This window comes from Astyanax mexicanus, chromosome 16, assembly GCF_023375975.1.
Source record: "Astyanax mexicanus isolate ESR-SI-001 chromosome 16, AstMex3_surface, whole genome shotgun sequence".
Lineage (NCBI taxonomy): Eukaryota > Metazoa > Chordata > Actinopteri > Characiformes > Acestrorhamphidae > Astyanax > Astyanax mexicanus.
Window position 1 is genome coordinate 16,797,612 of NC_064423.1, and position 18,661 is coordinate 16,816,272.

The 18,661-nt window shown below is 37.7% G+C and overlaps 1 protein-coding gene across 3 annotated transcripts; it reads left to right on the forward strand.

Annotated features, from left to right (window-relative positions):
* Positions 1-614: 614 nt before the first annotated feature.
* Positions 615-18,480, forward strand: bsg (basigin). Of its 3 annotated transcripts, none has more exons than XM_022669685.2 (9): positions 615-803; positions 7,322-7,672; positions 8,403-8,571; positions 10,067-10,155; positions 10,377-10,516; positions 11,928-12,210; positions 15,278-15,290; positions 15,397-15,468; positions 17,020-18,480. In XM_022669685.2, the coding sequence occupies exons 1-8, from the start codon at positions 737-739 to the stop codon at positions 15,455-15,457; spliced, it is 1,173 nt and encodes a 390-aa protein (XP_022525406.2). In that variant the 5' UTR covers positions 615-736; the 3' UTR covers positions 15,458-15,468; positions 17,020-18,480. The 3 variants fall into 3 exon arrangements, with proteins under 3 accessions (XP_022525406.2, XP_007240189.2, XP_015458813.2); XM_007240127.4 differs by having other exon boundaries at positions 618-803; positions 15,266-15,290; XM_015603327.3 differs by lacking the exon at positions 7,322-7,672 and having other exon boundaries at positions 625-803; positions 15,266-15,290.
* The last annotated feature ends 181 nt before the right edge of the window (positions 18,481-18,661 follow it).

Sequence of the window (18,661 nt, forward strand, 5' to 3'; positions counted from 1 at the left end):
TTCAGGAGATTGTGGAAGACAAACATTTTTCATAGGACAAACATAATAATGCTTTTATGTCTTTAATATTAATGCGGAACTGATTAAATCTTTGCACCATGAGTGGCATAAAAGTTACCCAAATGCAGTGGTGGAGGTAAACATGCCAAGATGCATGAAAAATGTGATTTAAAAAAAAAACAGGGTTATTTTACCAAATATTGATTTATGAACTCTTAAAACTTTAGGAATATGATCATGTTTTCTTTGCATTATTTGAGGTCTGAAAGCTCTAAATCTTTTTTTTTTGTCAGCCATTTCTCATTCTCTGCAAATAAATGCTCTAAATGACAATACTTTTGTTTGGAATTTGGGAGACAAACTGTCCATAGTTTATAGAATAAAACAACAATGTTCATTTTATTCAAACATATACCTATAAATAGCAAAACTAAGAAACTGATTCAAAAACTAAAGTGGTATTTTATTTTTCCCCAGATCTGTATATATAAACAAACACACAGTGAAACAAATTAGCTAAGCTGAACTAACCAGCTACAAAAAAAAAAAAAAAACATGACGCAGCGAGACTGGCCGGACGTGGTGACGCACCATCTTTCCATGTGTACGTGCGCGTTCTCGTGCACGTCAGGATCAAATAGAGGACGCCGGAGCTGCGCCTCAGTCCGAGCCGAGCTTTTAACGGAGCGGATCCCCGGTGAAGTGCTGTCAGTGATAAACCCACAGAGAGGCAGAGATGATGCGGCTGCTGGTGCTCAGCGGGCTGCTGCTGCTCTGTGTGGACCAGGCGTTTCTGCGGACAGGTAAAACCCGCAATCTTACCACTTAGCACACATGCTAACACAGCTAACTAGCTGTGTTTTTTTTCTCTCTCTCTCTCTCTCTGCGAACGTAACATTTATAATATTCAGCCGAGACACGGCGTTTTCAGCAGTGGCTGTGGTTATTTGTGTGAATAAAGGAATTTAAATTCGTTTTGGAGCTGCGACCGGTTTTTTTTTCCTCAAACTATTTCTGTCAAAGTCGTTAGCTGAGTGCTAAGCGTTGAGGCCGCTAGCTAATGCTAGCTATGCTAGTCTCGTTTTTCAAATAAACCTCTCAAGCGTTAGAAAACCAACGCTCCCTAGCTTAGCTTGTTAACTATAAAACGGGTTTAAACTCCGTTAAACAACCTAATACATAGTTAGGTTTCATTTAATTTAGTTTATTTGTGTCTTGTTTTACTGACAGTGCCGTAATAACAGCTTATTTAAATATAACTCTTCATACCTCATAGTTTGTTCCTTAGCTCAGTAATTTCGCTTAGCGTTAACTATCTTAACAGAGTATCTCGTCTGCTCTGTAAATCATTAATCTGAATTAATAACTGTAGTTTAACTCTTTTTATTCTTGATAACTGAGCATTAGTTTTGTGAGCTCACTTTACCTTTTACCTTTCTACTTTTAACTGTTTTGGCTAATCGCTCTGCCTCAAAATTTGGTAATTAATCTCAGACTTACTATTTAAATTGAATTGATAAAAATACGTATGAAGTATGAAAGTAAGTTAATCTTTTCTTGATAGTTTTAAACTGCCTTTACGTTGAAATCATAAAACAAATGGGGTCAAAGTAAACCACATACTATGGGATTTGTACATTAGTATTTGGAATTAACAAGCTCTGATAGACTTTGTCATCATCTAACTCATTGTTCCTCTGTTCAATCTCAGTTATTTTTTTGTAAGTTAATTTTACTGACGACTGTTTTCATACAGGTGTTTTACATACACAAAATCTGTGTATTGTTCGCTGTAATTATTATAACAATTTTAGCAAATTGTTTATAAAATAAATAAGTAAATATAATGTATCTATCTTATTGTGGACTATACAAGTGAACTAAGAGATTAACTAATAGGTTCATAATAAACCTCTTTTTATAACTATACTATAGTTTTTATGAGCTAACTTAAATGACCGGATAGTGTTTTCAACAAGTGTTTAAATCACTCAATATCTATGTGTATTTTTCATAGTTATTTATCTAATGCTTGGTCTCAAAATGTTAACATTTAACATATCTGCTTATGTGTCTTTTATTGGATCTTAAGCTTATTGTTAAGGTTTATTTCTCAGGCTAAGGTTAGGACAGGCTAAAACTAATATTTCACCATGTTTAGAGTTTTGAGACCATGCTGGAATTTCACTTTAAACATTTAAAATATTCTGCAGACATTCTCGTTATTAATATCGGTACATTAGTGTGGAATGTATAGTTAGTATATAGGATTGTAAACAGCTCTAACCTGAGCTGTGTGTTTCTCTTGTCTCTGTTTTAATAAGTGTTCTCCATTAAGGGGGATTGATTAGATATTTTGCTGAAAGGTCAAGGAGTTTTTCTTCCCCACTTTATTTATTTTTACAAGGCATATATTTAGTTGTAATGCTGTTAGGGATATTTTATATCTCCCAATACTGTTTAGAGTTTGGTTGTCTTACTTTTTTTATAGTGTGTCTGAATGTTAAGGGTGTGGACAGTAACAGTGGTGTGTAGGTACGTGACTGTCTGGGTTGTGTTGTTTTTAATAGCAGTGATTTTAGTGTTCACTGGTTGTGAGCTTGTTCACAGTGGCTTTTGTTGTTTTTGCCTGTAGTAAACCAGTAACCAGTTGAATAAACAGGGTTTCAGTGAGTGAGATTTGCAGTCAGCAAAACCGGTTCAGACCAGTTAGCTGTGCCCATAGGCCTCGACATGATGGCTGCTGTGAAGCCTCTGATTTGCTGTGAATTGATCGTGGCTGTGATCACCAGGCTACTGCCTGCCTGCTAACTCCTCTCACCACCCCCACCTCATCCATCCCATAACAGTCAATTATCACTGACTGATACTATAGGGCAAGTTATTTTGCATTTGTTTGTGTATCCTGTGTAATAAACAAGAATTACAGTCAATTACGCAACAGTCCAGCCTTCCGTAGCTCTCCGTAAGTCACGTTACTACTTTGTCGTTAGTCTGTAAAGGATTTAAGATAAGCTTATTATAATGTTCCAGCAGTTTTAATGGGCAGTGCATAGAAATGTGAGCGTGAACTTACTGAACTGAAGTGAATCTTCTTAAATACTGTTCCTCCTGTTTTTAGGTCACATGGCAACTCCAAGCTGTAAATTATCTCATTTGATTTGAATGCAAATGAGAAAATGATATGAAAATATCAAGTGACTACTGTTACGTGTTTTTGTAGCTATAGTTTATGTAATATGTCAGGGGTGTTCAGTATGCCCCTAATATGATGTCACAATTTTCAGGGTACATTAGCAACAATATTCTTAATAAATTATTACTTATAACAATCTTCCTCATTTGACAAAACAATTAAATATTGTATTAATTGTATTTATACAGTACTAAAAATACACAAAGCTTATTACTAAGCAACAAAATAAATACTAAATAGAATGCTGCTATAATCAAGTGGAGTGTTTTTTATTGCTTAAATATTATAAAGCAATGTACGATAAGATATGGAACACCCCTAATACACAATATAAATGTATCTAATGGAAGTGAATGAGCAATTTCATTAAATTGATTTATTTTCAACAATGCATATAGAAATGAAATTGCGTGCCTCATACTGTAATTTATTTATCCTCTGAGTAGAAGCTGAATGAATGTCAGTGCCTGTTAATCTACACCTAATCAGCTTCAGGCTCAGTTAGAAATAGTACCACACAGTGGGAGGCTACGTGCTATTCTCCATAGCTGAGGTAAGCCTACATTTAAGCCCAGGCCCTCCATTACAAAGTGCAGTGTAGTTATTATGCTGTTTGCTGGTCTGCCCTTGTTTTGGTGTAGATTTCAGGTAGGCCAGATGAAACTTGTTTTAAGGTTGAGATTCAAAAACATATTAGAATGGGGCTGGGCAGTATGTGTTTGTTTACTACAGCAGCATTGGGGGAATCAGCCAAAAGAAGACATTAGTGCAGTCCACTACTCTGTAGAAATAAGTGGTATTAATCATATAATGCATCAATAAATTACGCTACGTGTCACTTACTGGATTTTTGTTTGATCACTATGTTGTCGCAGAATTTATTGCAGTAAACAATAGTTTTGTCATTTCAGGATCACTTAATCCACTTATCTAAAGAAAAAGTAATAGCATGTTAATATAATTACACCTGTTTGAAGGGAAATTATTGTTGTGTGGTAGATAACTTTCATCTGTTTCACGACTGGCTAAAATGTAAGTAACTGTAAGTAAAAAAAAAAACACTCTTTGGTTTGAAACCACATTGGAATTTCAATACAAACAGTTACATTATTGTGACATAATTTTGCCCCTGTTGCCCAGTCCTAGGTTATGGCTGATTTCTTTAGTTGCCCTGGTTATTCAGTGGCCTCTTTGCCTGGAGAATTCCTCGGAAGGCAGGCGAATGGGCCTCATGGCTGAGTGAGCCAAGCCACAGCAGTTCCACATCAGAATTAAAATTAGATTGTCCCTGGAGCCTTTAGCTCGGCACAGCTTAGAAAATTGGGTTAGGAAGAGCACACCGGTATTTGTCCTCAGTTGAATAGGCTTTCCATTTTTTAATTGGAGTGACGGCAGTCTGGTGACGGCCATTTTGCTGTCCGAGTGCAAGAAAGTGCTTGAGGGGCTGATTCTCCTCACGTGTCCAGTTCCCTCTGAGTGATTGTGTAATATACAGTGTTGTAATTCACACTTCTGCTGCTCTCTCTTATTGTTAACTGTTGGAGTGCAGCCTGAGTTTAGTTTAGACCTGGTGTTAGGCTGTTTGTAGGGCTGTGTAGAATCTGTGTACCTGTGACTTTGACCTACTTGTTTGTGGGATCAGAACTTGTCCCCAGGCAGCTGGATGCTGCTCCTCTTTGACTGTATTATAATGTGTGTTTTGTAATGTGTGATTGGATTTCTGTAGATCTGTTTGATGTGATCTTTGGTGAGTGTATGTAGTCATTAATGTCTGATGGTTCTCTAATGATCTGGTTCTCTGAGTGGGGGTAGTAGGGGGGAGGTTTAGGGTGGGTGTTGTTGTTTACTACTTAAAAACAAGTTCACAGCCTGTTCTCAGACTTTGGACCCAATGAAGACTTTGGCTAAAATCAACCAGTTTTGAGTGCTTTGTGGTGTTTGATAATTTGTGAGCTCTCCAGATTTAATGTTAGGACAAGTGGGCATAGAGTGGAAATGTTTTGTATGAGGGGATAAATCTTACCTTGGCAACACGAGACAGGACAAGATGTTTGTTTAGTCAGAGCTAAAATATGTTAGCCATCTGAATGTGACCTTTGATGATGGCTGTACCAGTTTAAAGAGCAAAAGATCAGGTTAGTTACACTAAGCTCATTTTACTAGTAGTGCCACTTATAATATAGTGTGGTTCCTATGAGTTCTCTGATGCAAAAAATGTGGATTTGAGGCATAGAATGAGTTTCAGATAATTAAAAAAAAAAGAACTCAACGCTGCCTTTTATCCAAACGTTAGCACTTGCACTTGGCCTACTATGCATGCTTCTGTGTTTGTGCACATACATCACGGTTAGTGTAGTGGACCATGGATAATCTGCAGTCTATTCAGCACATCTCCCATGGATTGGGACAGATGAAATGCAGATTAGTTGCTAAAGTTTAACCATAACTAACACTGGTGTTTTGCTGCCCCAGTTCATTTTCACAGTAATTAATTTCTCAAGTTTGAGCTTCAAAGAAAACATACAGACTAAGCGGCTGTCTGTAATGTGTACAGAGTATATGGATATTAAACACTGAGCCATGAGAGCTAGAAGGCAACTTGTCAACCAAACAGACTCTTGTCTAATTAAAAGTCAGTAATAAAACAAATAAACCAATATGATCTAAAACGAGCTTATCTTTTTTCTGTTTTTGCTTTTTTTTTAGTCCATAAAGTTAAACTTCAGATTTGTATTATTTTTATTTTTTTAAGGTTGCACCAGGACATTACACCAGATCTGGGCAATATTGTAACAATACTTTTTACAATATTTAAAGAAATTTTCACAATACACCCTATTAACATTGATCAAATTTTCACTTGCATGCACTGTCACAAAATTATTAATGAAATAATTCAGTTATTTAGTGTTTTTATTAAAAATGTGCTGAACCTAATCCGATTAAACAGGATTAATTGCAGTTTGTGTAATGAATTTAATTTGGTGTTTTTTAACTGCTGATTTGATGTGTATATTTAGTGATCCGTATCATTTGTTACTATCAAATTTACCCCAAAATGATAAAAATTTTGCCAAAAACTAAAATAAACAATACAAAACAAATAAACAGCAAAACAGAATGTGCAGAAATAAAGTCTAAAAGAAACAATGAAGACTAGAGAGACAGTGGAATTTGATTTCATGGGGCCTTAGGTGATTTCATGTTGTCCAGAATTGTATATATCTGTAAGTATATCTGACAGAGAATCTTTGATCTTTCTAAAATGTATGAAAAAAACTAGCTTGTTTTTCTTTTATTTTAGATCAAATATACAGTTGTCCCTTGTTCACTGATGTCAAAGTTTATTGTTAATTGTATGTATTGGTGCTCCCACCCTGTCCGCCCGGTATGTTGTTCTGCCTTTGGATCTATTTGGAATTCCATTGAAATCTCTCCGTGGGGGTTTAGTTAGACCCAGCCCTGTGTGAGCAGTGGAAACTTAACTCCCTGACATGATTACAGAAGCAGTCTCTGAGAATTCTTGCCTCACCTTGAAGATTCTGTGAGACTTACTTACCAAAATAAGAACTGCACAACCACAAACCACAGCGTGTTACTGTTGATTATCTTAATAGGAAATGGTTAGAAATAAGTTTAACAAGGAGCAGTCATCATTGATTGTGTATCATGGCAAACTCCACCTCTCATTCTTTTTGTTTATATTTGTTACATTTTCATTGCATTTTGTATTATTTCTGTTAATTCAGTTCAGTTGGAGTTTTATTTGATTTTTTTCCATGTGGTCATAACTGCATACTGCATATGCCTCAGCTGCTGTCATCACTGATTCTGCTATTCATTTTCATTATGGGTTTGAGCATTATACTGTGTTTACAGTAATGCAAGCAAAGATTTGAGTTTGCATGATGCCCAAATCCAAGCTGTTGAAATTGCATTGCATTTCTTTTGTCCATTCTAACATTTTTCTTCTTTCTTCTGTTTTCTTTCTTCTCTCTTTTTCTATTTTTATTTATTTTCCATTGCCATCACTCATTTCATAATTTCAATGAACTGCCTGCTCTGAATTCAAATCATCCTAAATCCCTGGTGTTGGTGATATGTTCCTGATGGGTACACATGTAGCCAGCTTCATAAAGTCTCCTATGTCTCAAATGAAGTTAATAGAGGACAGTGCTGAGCTGCACTGTGAGGTTATAGGGAACCCCATCCCCGAGGTGCAGTGGTGGTTTCTAGAGGGCGAGGAACCAGACGAGACGGTGTCTCAGCTTTTCGACGGGGCTCGGGATGAACACGTCCACATCAACACTACCTACGTTCACCACGCTGCCAGCACCCTCGCTCTCTTCAATCTCACACTAAACGACACGGGCGTGTACGAGTGCCGCGCCTCCAATGATCCCGACCGAAATGACCTGAGGACGACACCCAAAGTCAAGTGGATCCGCTCGCAAGCAAATGTTATTGTGTTCGAAAGTGAGTTGCGAAGAATAGTGAGGAGTGGTCAGCGCTACCCACCACTAGATGATGGAGAGCCCCTTCCTTAGATGCAGACTTCTCCTTGCCATGCTGCCCCCTCCTGTTTCTTCCCTTCCTTTGCAGTGTGGCCTAGTCCACCAGCACTACCTCAAGCCCTCTCCTTTAGCTGTGTCCTAGCCCTCAAACCAATGCCCTTCTAATTCTGATGCCTTTTTTGAGCATGTTCCACCTGGATGAGTGAGATCTTAGAAGAAAAAGGACTCAGATTTTCCCTAGCAAGGCTTTTAGTAAAAGTGCTGGAATGTAAAAATGTGCTTATATGAAGATGTAGATGGCTTTACCCTTTGTGTGTGCGATCTTAGGAAGCACTGCTTTGGAACAGGTCCTGATGATTCTGTAAAGAACACAGCAAATACAGCAGTATTTTACAGTATTCCCATCAACAGTTTGTCAGATTCCTCATTTTTTTTGCGTATTCTTTCCCCCAAGTTTTGCCTGTGTTAATGTTTCTTTCTGTTTGTTTCCCTGTAGTTTGTAGTCCAAATATAACCACCCTCTTGACCTTTAGCAGGCTTTTTTGAGAGGATAGCTGTCCTCTTTGGTGCTGTTGCTATGTAGTAAGCAGATTGGACAGCTTTGTGCCTCTGTATTTTATATAAAAAATGTGTAGATTAAAAGATAACGATATCATTCAGGCTTAACTTTTCTCTGTCTTGTACCCCTACAGAGGCTCAGATTGTACCTACACCAGCTGAAGTAGTCAACCAGACTTCAGCTACACTTAGCTGCAACCTCACCAACCCATCGTCTCCTATCAAGGGACACTACTGGACAAGGAATGGCAAGGTGATCGAGGAATCAAAGATGGAGATTCCAAGCCTCTACACAGAGCACACGTACGTTTCTTTCACATTATCTGTAGCTGAAGTCATACTGATTCAGATCTTATTTAAGTTGATTTATTAGCAAAACTGGCAAGCTAAAAGCTAAAAAGGAGCCCATTTAAATAGCTCGGCACAACTAATGTGTAAGTGCCTTCTCCATGAATTTTTAAAGATTATTGTGTATGCCAAGTTACAGCAAGTCAAAGGAATCTGAACTAGATCTAGGATAAAAAAAGAAATATTGGCTGTCCAACTTGGGTGTTTCAGAAAGAATCAGCTGTCACCAGCTGCTACCAGATTCTTGAGAAGGCAGATGGCCCAAAACCCTCAAGTGAGTGCCAAGAAAAAAGGATTTGGTGTCACCTGCAGATATTTTGGGATTACGTTCTGACATAACAAAACCAAAAAAAATGTTTGACTTTATTTAAAACAGCTTGAAGACACATTTACTACAGGTTCCGACACACCCCAAAATAAAGACCTGAACCATGTTTTCTTTAACAGTATCTTCTATCATTTGATCCACAGGGTTAACAATATCTGCATTACTTAGAAATTAATGATTTTTCCACAACTGTACTAGGACGACGTGATGAATTTGAGGCCCATAACACAGCTGTAATGTTTTTGAAGAAGCTCCTTATAGTCCAACACCAGAGCTAGATTATATTCCCCAGTGGTATATTGGTGAACTGAAGGCTATTTGTCATGAAATGGGCATTAGATATCTCAGGAACACTACCAGAAGCTGATCATAACAGCAGTGGAAGACTGCTGTACTACAGACCCTCATATTGATGGGATTGAATGAGTGGGCCTTAAAAGTGGTAGATTTTTTTTTATTTTAATTTTTTTTGGGGGGGAGGAAACCAGTTGGATTCTGGTTAGGTCCTTGTTGCACGCTGGTCTTGTCACCACATATAGAATCAGGCTCTTCCTGTCCAGATAATTTATTACCAGACTGGGAAAATAACTAAGAAAGCTAAGAACAAACTGTGCAAACAAAACAACAAATTGTCTTGGTGTTTGGTTGAAAACACAGGTGCTATTTTGATCCCTGTTGAGGGAGGCTCAGTGCTGACGTGCGGCTTTGTGTGTAGCCCAGGCCTGGACAGTGGACAGTGGTGGTATGGATAAGTACACCCAGCACTCCACCCTCTCTGACCTTAATTCCCCATTAAAGTGAAGAGCAGTGTGAGAGACCTGATCCAGAAGAAAACTGTTTGTAACAATAGAGATGTTCTGGCATAATTCCACATGAGGGAAGCCAATAGTTAAACAATAGTTTCCTCTTTGTCCAATCTAATTTGGCAGATCTAAAGAAAGTTGAATACAACACTGGTATCTAGTGGTCAGGGTTTAAACGCAAACCACTTTTACCTTGTAAACTTTGAATAATGTCAGTACTGTTTTTTTTTTTTTTTTTCAGAATCAATACACTATTCCTAGAAGTGTTATATCTAGTTTTTCTTATTTGTACTTCTGACTTTTCCTCCTCTTTCTGCAGCATTAATAAGATTGATTACCATGTTTCCGGAAAGTATACCTGCGTCTTCATGTCTGAGCCAGAAGCTAAGCATGACATTGAAGTCATGGGTAAGAACACTTTGATTTCACCCTGGTTGTGTTGCACAGAACAGCACAGCATTTTCTAGATTGCCTGTATTCTGTATGTTGATGCTGAATATTTGGTCAATTGAAAGCTGACTTGCCTACATTGCTTACCTCTTGAGTTTCTTTGCAGTTGTTGATCTCTTTGGTTTAAAGATTTGTGGGACGTTTATAGAGTTGCTAACTAACCTTGTTTTCCTCCTCAGTTCCTCCCCACGTTTCGCCCTACAAGCAATCTGAGAACAGTAATGAGAAGGATAAAGCTGCTCTGGTGTGTGTGAATCATGGCTACCCTTACATCAAAGACTGGGAATGGTACAAGCTTGAGGAGTCCAACGGGAGGAGGGTATGGTTGATCTTTGCTGTAGAGACTGTGTCTGTGTGTGTGTCTGTGTGTGTGTCTGTGTGTGTGTCTGTGTGTGTGTCTGTGTGTGTGTCTGTGTGTGTGTCTGTGTGTGTGTCTGTGTGTGTGTCTGTGTGTGTGTCTGTGTGTCTGTGTGTCTGTGTGTCTGTGTGTCTGTGTGTCTGTGTGTCTGTGTGTCTGTGTGTCTGTGTGTCTGTGTCTGTGTGTCTGTGTGTCTGTGTGTCTGTGTCTGTGTGTGTGTGTGTGTGTGTGTGTGTGTGTGGATAAGGATAAATCTTGAATACAGATAATAGTGCTCTGACAGATTTTGGGTCTAGCCAGGATTGTGATCCCATTTAAAATTATAGATAAGGTAAAAATACATACTGTATTTTTTTTGTACTATAAGCCACACTATCACTAAACACATTATTTTCAAATGAGATTTTTTTTCCTTCAGATTTCTCTCCTGAAAACTACTTCATTTTGGCGAGTAAAGTGCTTCAGTTTATTTATAGTAAGCTTAGATTTCCAGCTTTACGCTAAGGCTAGCCAGGCAGCGCTACACTGAGGAACCCTGAGTGTTCCGGTAACCCAGGACAGTATTAGCTAGCGTTTCGTCCCACGTAGCTTGTTTTAACACAGTAAACACAAAGGCTACAGTCCGATATACTCGCCTAGCTGGGGTTAGCAACAGGCTGCAGATCGATAATGCTCACGCCTGAATGGCAAAAGAGCTACCGCTTAGCGGCTAATGCTAATACTCCAGTCTCGAGTCTTGGTTATGGAGAACTAAACTGAAACTCCTGTATAACTCTGCACATAAGCGGAGTGGCTTTACTGCTCCTTACAACCTGACAAGTAGATTCATACATAAGGCAAACCGGATTATTTATATAATTTTAAATGTGCTTATAGTGTGGAAAAAATACTGTGTATATAGGACTTTTTTTTTTTTTTTTACTCTGAAACTTATGCGCAACTGTTTGTTTGAGCACATTTGAGTTGCTGTATTTTATTAATAAGTGTAAAATTAACTTAAACTTTACCTTCTCTACCAACTTGGAGGAACATTTAGGCTATTAAAATGCACTAAAGCTTACTTTGTCTTTAATAGTATTCCTCTAAGTTTTGTACATTTTATTATTCTTTTATTTGTAATTGGGATATTTAAAAAAAAAAATAAATAAATAAAAATATATATATATATATATATATATATATATATATATATATATATATATATATATATGTATGTATATATATATATATATATATATATATATATATATATGTATGTATATATATATATGTATGTATGTATGTAGTATGTTAAACGTGTGGCTGCCTCTGTCCTTTTTTTTTCTTTTTTTTTCCCATATATAAATGTGTCCTAATTGCTTTTTCTCACCAGCTGATTGTTTCTGGTGTCAATGGCACTGGAAAGTATGTAGTCAAGAACACGGATCACAATTCCACACTTACCATCGATGACCTTGACATCAATGGTGACATGGGTACCTATGAGTGTCTTGGAAAGAACGACCTTGGTGAAAATTCGGGCAAGGTCAACTTGCGTGTGCGCAGTCGCCTGGCAGCCCTCTGGCCCTTCCTTGGCATTGTTGCTGAGGTCATCATCCTTGTCACCATCATCTTCATCTACGAGAAGAGGAGAAAGCCTGATGAGATTAACGACGGTAAGTGTCGGCTCGCTTCATAGTGATGGCTTGGAGGTCGGGGAATGTTCAATTTGGTGACTGTACTGTGATGTTCAGTGATGATTTTACTTTGTTTCTTTTGAGTTTTTTTTTTCCAAAGGATGTTGGACCTTCTTATTACGTGTTTGTATTTTATGTTTATTTGCATTCTTGTTCTTGGTGCCTTAGCTGAGTCTGTTTTTATTATTTACACTGTTTATTTCTCTGTTTGCTGCTGCTTTTACGTTGTGGTAAGTGCTCAAAACTGCATGTCAGGCTGAAGTGGTTTTACTGAGGTTTAGGAGTATGGAGCAGTTTTGTTTTGTTGGTGGACTCCAGATGCGCTTTTTGCTTAGAGTAGCTGCTTCCAGACATGTTGAAAAACAAGCAGCTCTTTCACTGGTGACAGGTGGGGGGTTTAAGGCTGGTTTGAAGGGCTAACAAAATGTAACAAAGTCTTTCTGTTGCTGGGAGTTGAGAAGAAATATGGTTAAACTTCAGTGATTTTTATTTCTGATTTTTGACACAAATCCAGTGAAAGGGTTGAGTAGTCTGACCTGGTACAGGCCAGATTAAGTTTTCCTATGTCTATATATGAGGTATTTGGTGAAATAGCAGGGTAACAATTGAGGGGTTTTAAAGCGTTCAGCAGCATCATATATATTGCATGCTCTCTGCATCATACTTTCATTGCATGAGTAACTTCAGCTCTGGTGAACTGAACTGCAGTCATTCTCACTGCTCAGGGAAAGGATGCATTTGGTGCTAGGGTGGGCAGATAAAGGGGAACAGCCCATTGGTCGTCATATGGAGCGATCGTTTTTGGAGTGTGAGGGCGTCTGATATGCTCTGTGCATGGGAAAACTGACACTGGGTACAGTTGTTTGTTCATATGTTGCATGGCAACTCTAACTGCATTATTTTGCATGGACCATTATTACCAATGTTTAGATAATGCCAGAGTCATTCTGAGGAATTTAGACCCTGTTCACACCTGACATTAACATGCGTCCTGGGTGATAGGATCATAAGTGGCCAATACAAAGTACAGGTGTGAACGGGGTACAGCATACATGTCACACCCCCTGCGGTAAAACACAATCACAAGGTATCTGCGTAGATCTTCAGTGTAATCCTCCAAAGGAGTGCTTCTCAAACATTTTAGACCATGTGCCACCTAAAAACAACTTAAAAAGTCAAAGTACAACCATAAAGTCTTCCACAGGAACACATGCAGGCATGGGTGTATGATGAAGAAAAAATCCACTGTTGTATATCCTATTGAAATATATACTCTACTCTAAATTCCAATAGAAATACTGCAAAGTAAGGTTTATTTTACAGTTTTTGACATTTGGAGAAAATTATATATTTATCTTACAGTGACAATTGTCTCCAGAGAAACCAGAAAAATTCTTTAAGATCCGAACATTTGGACATACCCTTGTATAATTTTTTAATATACATTAAAATGGTTATTTGGTGGTGTTCCAACATGGTGTGCGTCACATACCACCAGTGGTACACATACTACAGTTTGAGAACCACTGATTTAAAACGTGATCTCATACCTCAAAGGTTACACATTAAACATCATGTGTGCAAGAGCAAATGAGTAGAGCTGATTCGCAAAAAGCTTTGTTTCTATGATCGTTATGCTTTGTTCAAAGTATAGAAAAGGCTTGCTGACAGATGTTGCGTTTTGATTTGGCAGGGCCCTTACCCGTATGAGTGCGTGTTCCAAGAAAGAAGTTATTCTTAATCTTTCAGCTAAGATGGAACATTGTAGATGCACAGATTAGGATTGTTCTGTGTGTGCTTATTATATTTAATAGTAAGAGAAAAAATGTTAACATCTTTAAAGCCAATATATCTAAAGAAAATATAAATTTTAGTATTACATTATCTTTCTATCACCACATCGATCTGTCTGGACCTGTGTCATGTAGTCATGTAGTCAACACGTTTTGTTCTGGTATGTTCCATTATAGCGTTAGCTTGGCATCAATTTAGGAGGGGAGAAAAAGGCAACAGCGCAATATTGACACATTACAGTCGTCTAGCGTGTTCTAATGCTACGTATTTTGGAATCAAAGTTGGAGATGTTAAGAACTGGAATCTATAAGCAAAATCGGTCGAAATCAGTAAAGTTCAAATGATGATGATGATAAATGATGATCAATTGTATTTTTTTATTTTTACGATGAGTTAACAGTATTTAACAGTATTGAGCACTCTTGCTGTTTTTAATATAACGAATTACAGGAAAAACAATTTACTGTTGTATTATTCATGTGCAGCACCAGGGGGAGCTTTTTACACTGAGACTGGAGGCAGAGTGAGGTAGAGGTCCACAGTAAACTCACACCAAGCTAGTACATAATCTGGGGAAAATAAGTGCAGCCAATCAAAGTGCTGAAAAATGTTCAAAGGCACTTGAATTAATTTAAATTAGATTTTAATTTGTTTTACATCAATATCAGCATATTTGACAGCTTCCCCCCCATATCATGCACCCAACAGAGAGACTATTTTATCCCGTTCAACAGTACATAACGGAACTCCTTCTAGCTGGTGTTCAAGCCAAACTAGCTTCCTCATCTTTGTTTGGGCTCTAGAAGACTCCTACTGTAACCGCCTTTCATCCCCCATGATGTAAAAAATCTGATCAATCGTTCACAACCCCTTTTAAATCGTGTGAATAGCTATATGATTTTTAAATTCACTTTTGATTAGATCACCCAGAACGCATGTTAACACCAGGTCTAAACGGGCCCTTGTTTCTTTTAGGTTGTAGTAATGTTTAAGAAGCTGTAACATAGAGCCCAGCTATGGGTTTGTGTATAGTGAACCTGACCTGGTAGGAGTTGTTCACTAAACCATGTGGTGGGTGTCTGTATGCTTCTATGCTGATTTAAGTCAGTATGCAAGTTTTTAACACTTGAACATAGACCTGTTAGAAGTGGCTCCTGCAGTTTCTGCCTTGTTTCTAAAACACAGATTTCTAACATTTTTCCCCTTGATTTTCTTTCCCTCCCTTTCTGCTGACCTGTAGATGATGACTCAGGATCCGCCCCACTGTAAGTCTGATTATTCATTCTGGATTTCACCTAGTGGAACAGATTGTTCTAAGAGGATTCTTGCTCAATTTGTACAATGGAACTAATGTGATGTCATATTTTGCAGGAAGAGCAATTCTGCTACAAACCACAAAGACAAGAATGTCAGGCAAAGGAACTCCAACTGAGAGGGCAGCAGGTTAGTCTGATCAAAGCAAAAAACACTCTCTGATCTCAGATTAGGTTTTCTAAAAGACTGTGGCTGAAAGTGGATTGTACTGTGTTAATATTACACTCAGCAGAACGGAAAATACTTGCACAGTAGTTAACTAAGAATGAGGAGCTTTTGGATTTTAAAAGGACACTAGTATTTTTATTATTATTTGTTGTTTTTTTTTTTAAACACAACTTACTTACTCTTCAGTGTTTACTGACAAATTCAGAACCCAACAGTTCACCCACTATTATACAAATATATGGAGTTTTAGCACAATCATATTATAAACGAGACACAACAAGGCCAATAAAAAAAAGGATTTTTGACAAAGTGAGATACCCTTTGTTCACACTGGCAATCTCTTGTAAGCACATGTCTGCGTGTCTGGTTAACATGGAGGCTAATCTAGCAAACTACCTATCGAGTTATCAGCTGCTTTCATTCTGGCTTCATTTATCTTCAAACTGCCTCTGTATTTCTATACAGAGACCGTTTGAAGGGATATGAACGAAGTATTGTAGAAAAAAAGGGCTTGGCAATATTGTTAAAATAATAATCTCAATATACTTCAAACGTATGAGTGATTTATTTATTGGCTGAACAAATTCTTCAGACCAAATCACAATGTTTTTTTTCATTGAGTAATAATTTTCATTTTCATAAAGTTAAGAAAATCTCATCTCCTCTGTATCCCCCTCCCCCCTTATGGCTCTGGAGCTCGGTTACCTGCCCTGAGGAAGTACATTCATTTTGGTGGCTATTGGGACATAGAAGCTCTCTGGCTTAGGCATATGTGAAAATGCATGGGACTGAATGGGAAGAACGAGGGATTAAAAAAAAAAATAATAAAATAAATATGGTTGTGGGTCAGTATTGCCTGAGGAAGAGCACACAGTTTGGCGGCTGTTGGGCAAAAAGAAGAAGGGATTTAGTATAGGTGAAAATTTAATGGGAGTCACTGGGAGGAACAGGAAGGATGACAAATAAAATGACAAATCAACGAGTGTCCGTCAAAACAGCAGGGAATTTCTGCTCGGTTAAGCAGAAGTACATTTAGATGGGTGTGCACTTTTGCTTCTCATTAATTCTTAATGTTATATATATATTTTATTTATTTTTTAATGAAAACTGCATGATTAACACTAACCATATAGTCGCACATACATATAGCCTGCAAATAGGATCTTTTTGGGCATTGATGAATTTATCATGACACATTACACATTATTTAATGTCATTAAAATATGTCTAGCCATTACATTTCTACACTGAAAGTTTAATTTAATATGGAGGCCATTTAAAGGCCACTATCTTAGATGTTCAGGTGGCTAGCATGCGTTTCTTTTCTGTAGGTAGGTAATCCTAGTCAGTATTCATGCCATTAATGAGCCTATTCATGCCATTATTCGATATGTACTTAATCTGCAGCACTAATGCCAGTCCCATTTTTCCTAGAAAGTTAAACACATGACCCATCTGAGTCACTTTCTCACTCTTATCAGTGTGATTCACACACTCTGTCTTCTTCTCCAGGTGTCCAGATGACTACTGATAAAGATGAGAAAAGCGCAACATCACTGAAGAGCACGTTCTTCAGTGCACCTGCAGTTTCTGAATAATCTTCTTCTACTTCTTCTTCTTTGCTTGAGTGTAAATGTGTTGAGATATTGATTGGTCTCTTCTTTTCCCAGTATTTCTCTCTCTCTCTGTGTGTTATAGGGGTTGTAGGGAGGGAGGGGGGAGAAATTGCATGATTGTGTTCTTGCTGTAGAAGTGTGTTTTTAGTGAAACCCTTTCAATGTGGGAATTAACAATTGGTGATTTCTTTCGTGTTGGCTTCCTCCACTGTACCCCAGAACCCACGCTACCAAACTGTTTGTGTGGTCTCAGCCGCGTCCAGCTCTCTGATAGTCGATAAAATCGGGAGAGTGGGCGGTTCTTTTGGGATGGTGTGGATATTAAGTTGAGTTTCAGCATTTCACATTTACCTTCATCAGAACTGTCTGGATGCATGTTAAACCCTGAAGAACGGTTTGGTACTGTGGGTTCGGCATCTTTTCTAAGACATTTGAAAAACATCTATAATATATTCACTTTTTGGCAGCATGGGATTTTCAGATGTTCAGATAATCTTGATGTATTAGCTGCAGTGAGCAGTTACTATTATTATTGATTGATTACTAATTTTTCAGGCTGTTTTTTTAGTAGTCAGACGACTCCTAATGTCACATGACCATCTCCATGATCTTTTTTTTTTTCCTGTAAGCCTTAATGTTAATATTCACCGTTTTTGCTTAAGTTGTTTTAGTTGTAGAGACACTAAATTAATAATTATCTATAAATGCAGTGCAGACACACACACAAACACCCATACACACACACACCATGCCAATTTTGCAGCATATTGCACTGTTCAAATTAGGACTGCCTATTGTTTACCATGTTCATTTTATTTTTTATTGTTCTGTTTTTTTTTTTTTTTTGGTTTTTGTCAGACATGCTGAAGTCTAGTCGTCCTGTAAGTCGTCCAGTGCAGTCTAAGACTAGACTCAGACTGTAAGTGAACAACCCGTCGTAACTCTTCTGGTGAAAGGCTTTTTAAGGTTTTAAGCATCATTTTAAGAATCCATTTTTGAGGACCAATATAAAGTGTGTGCCACATGCCATTTGATACCAACTCCAAACCTTTCCAGTACTGAATAGAGAACCTTCTGATGATCTGTATCTTGATTACGGAGTACAGGTAAAATTTTTAGTGGAAGTTTTTGTCCTGTGTATTCAATTCTCTTGTAAGCAGTTCAGAAGCCATACTCTCTCCAGTCTGGGTTAGTGATGTGACTGAATGTGTGCCATTTCTCTGTTAGGGGCATGTTGAATATTAACAACCTGTTAGAACTGTATAAAGTAATTTGCCTCGGCAGCGTTGGACATCTGAACTGCTGTCGACTGTACTGACCCGCACACTATTAATAAAGTTATTGGGTTTGATTTTAACTGCAGGTGGTTGTTTGTGTTCTTTTCTACAGCTCTGTGTGTCTGCTCTTCTTTCCTTAAAGCTACACAATGGCTTTTTTTTTATTTGGAGAATTGTTTCTTTATTTATGATTATTATATTATTATTATTATATGTTTGTTTATTATTTGGCTCATTTGTTTTGGTCTTTTATTTATTGAA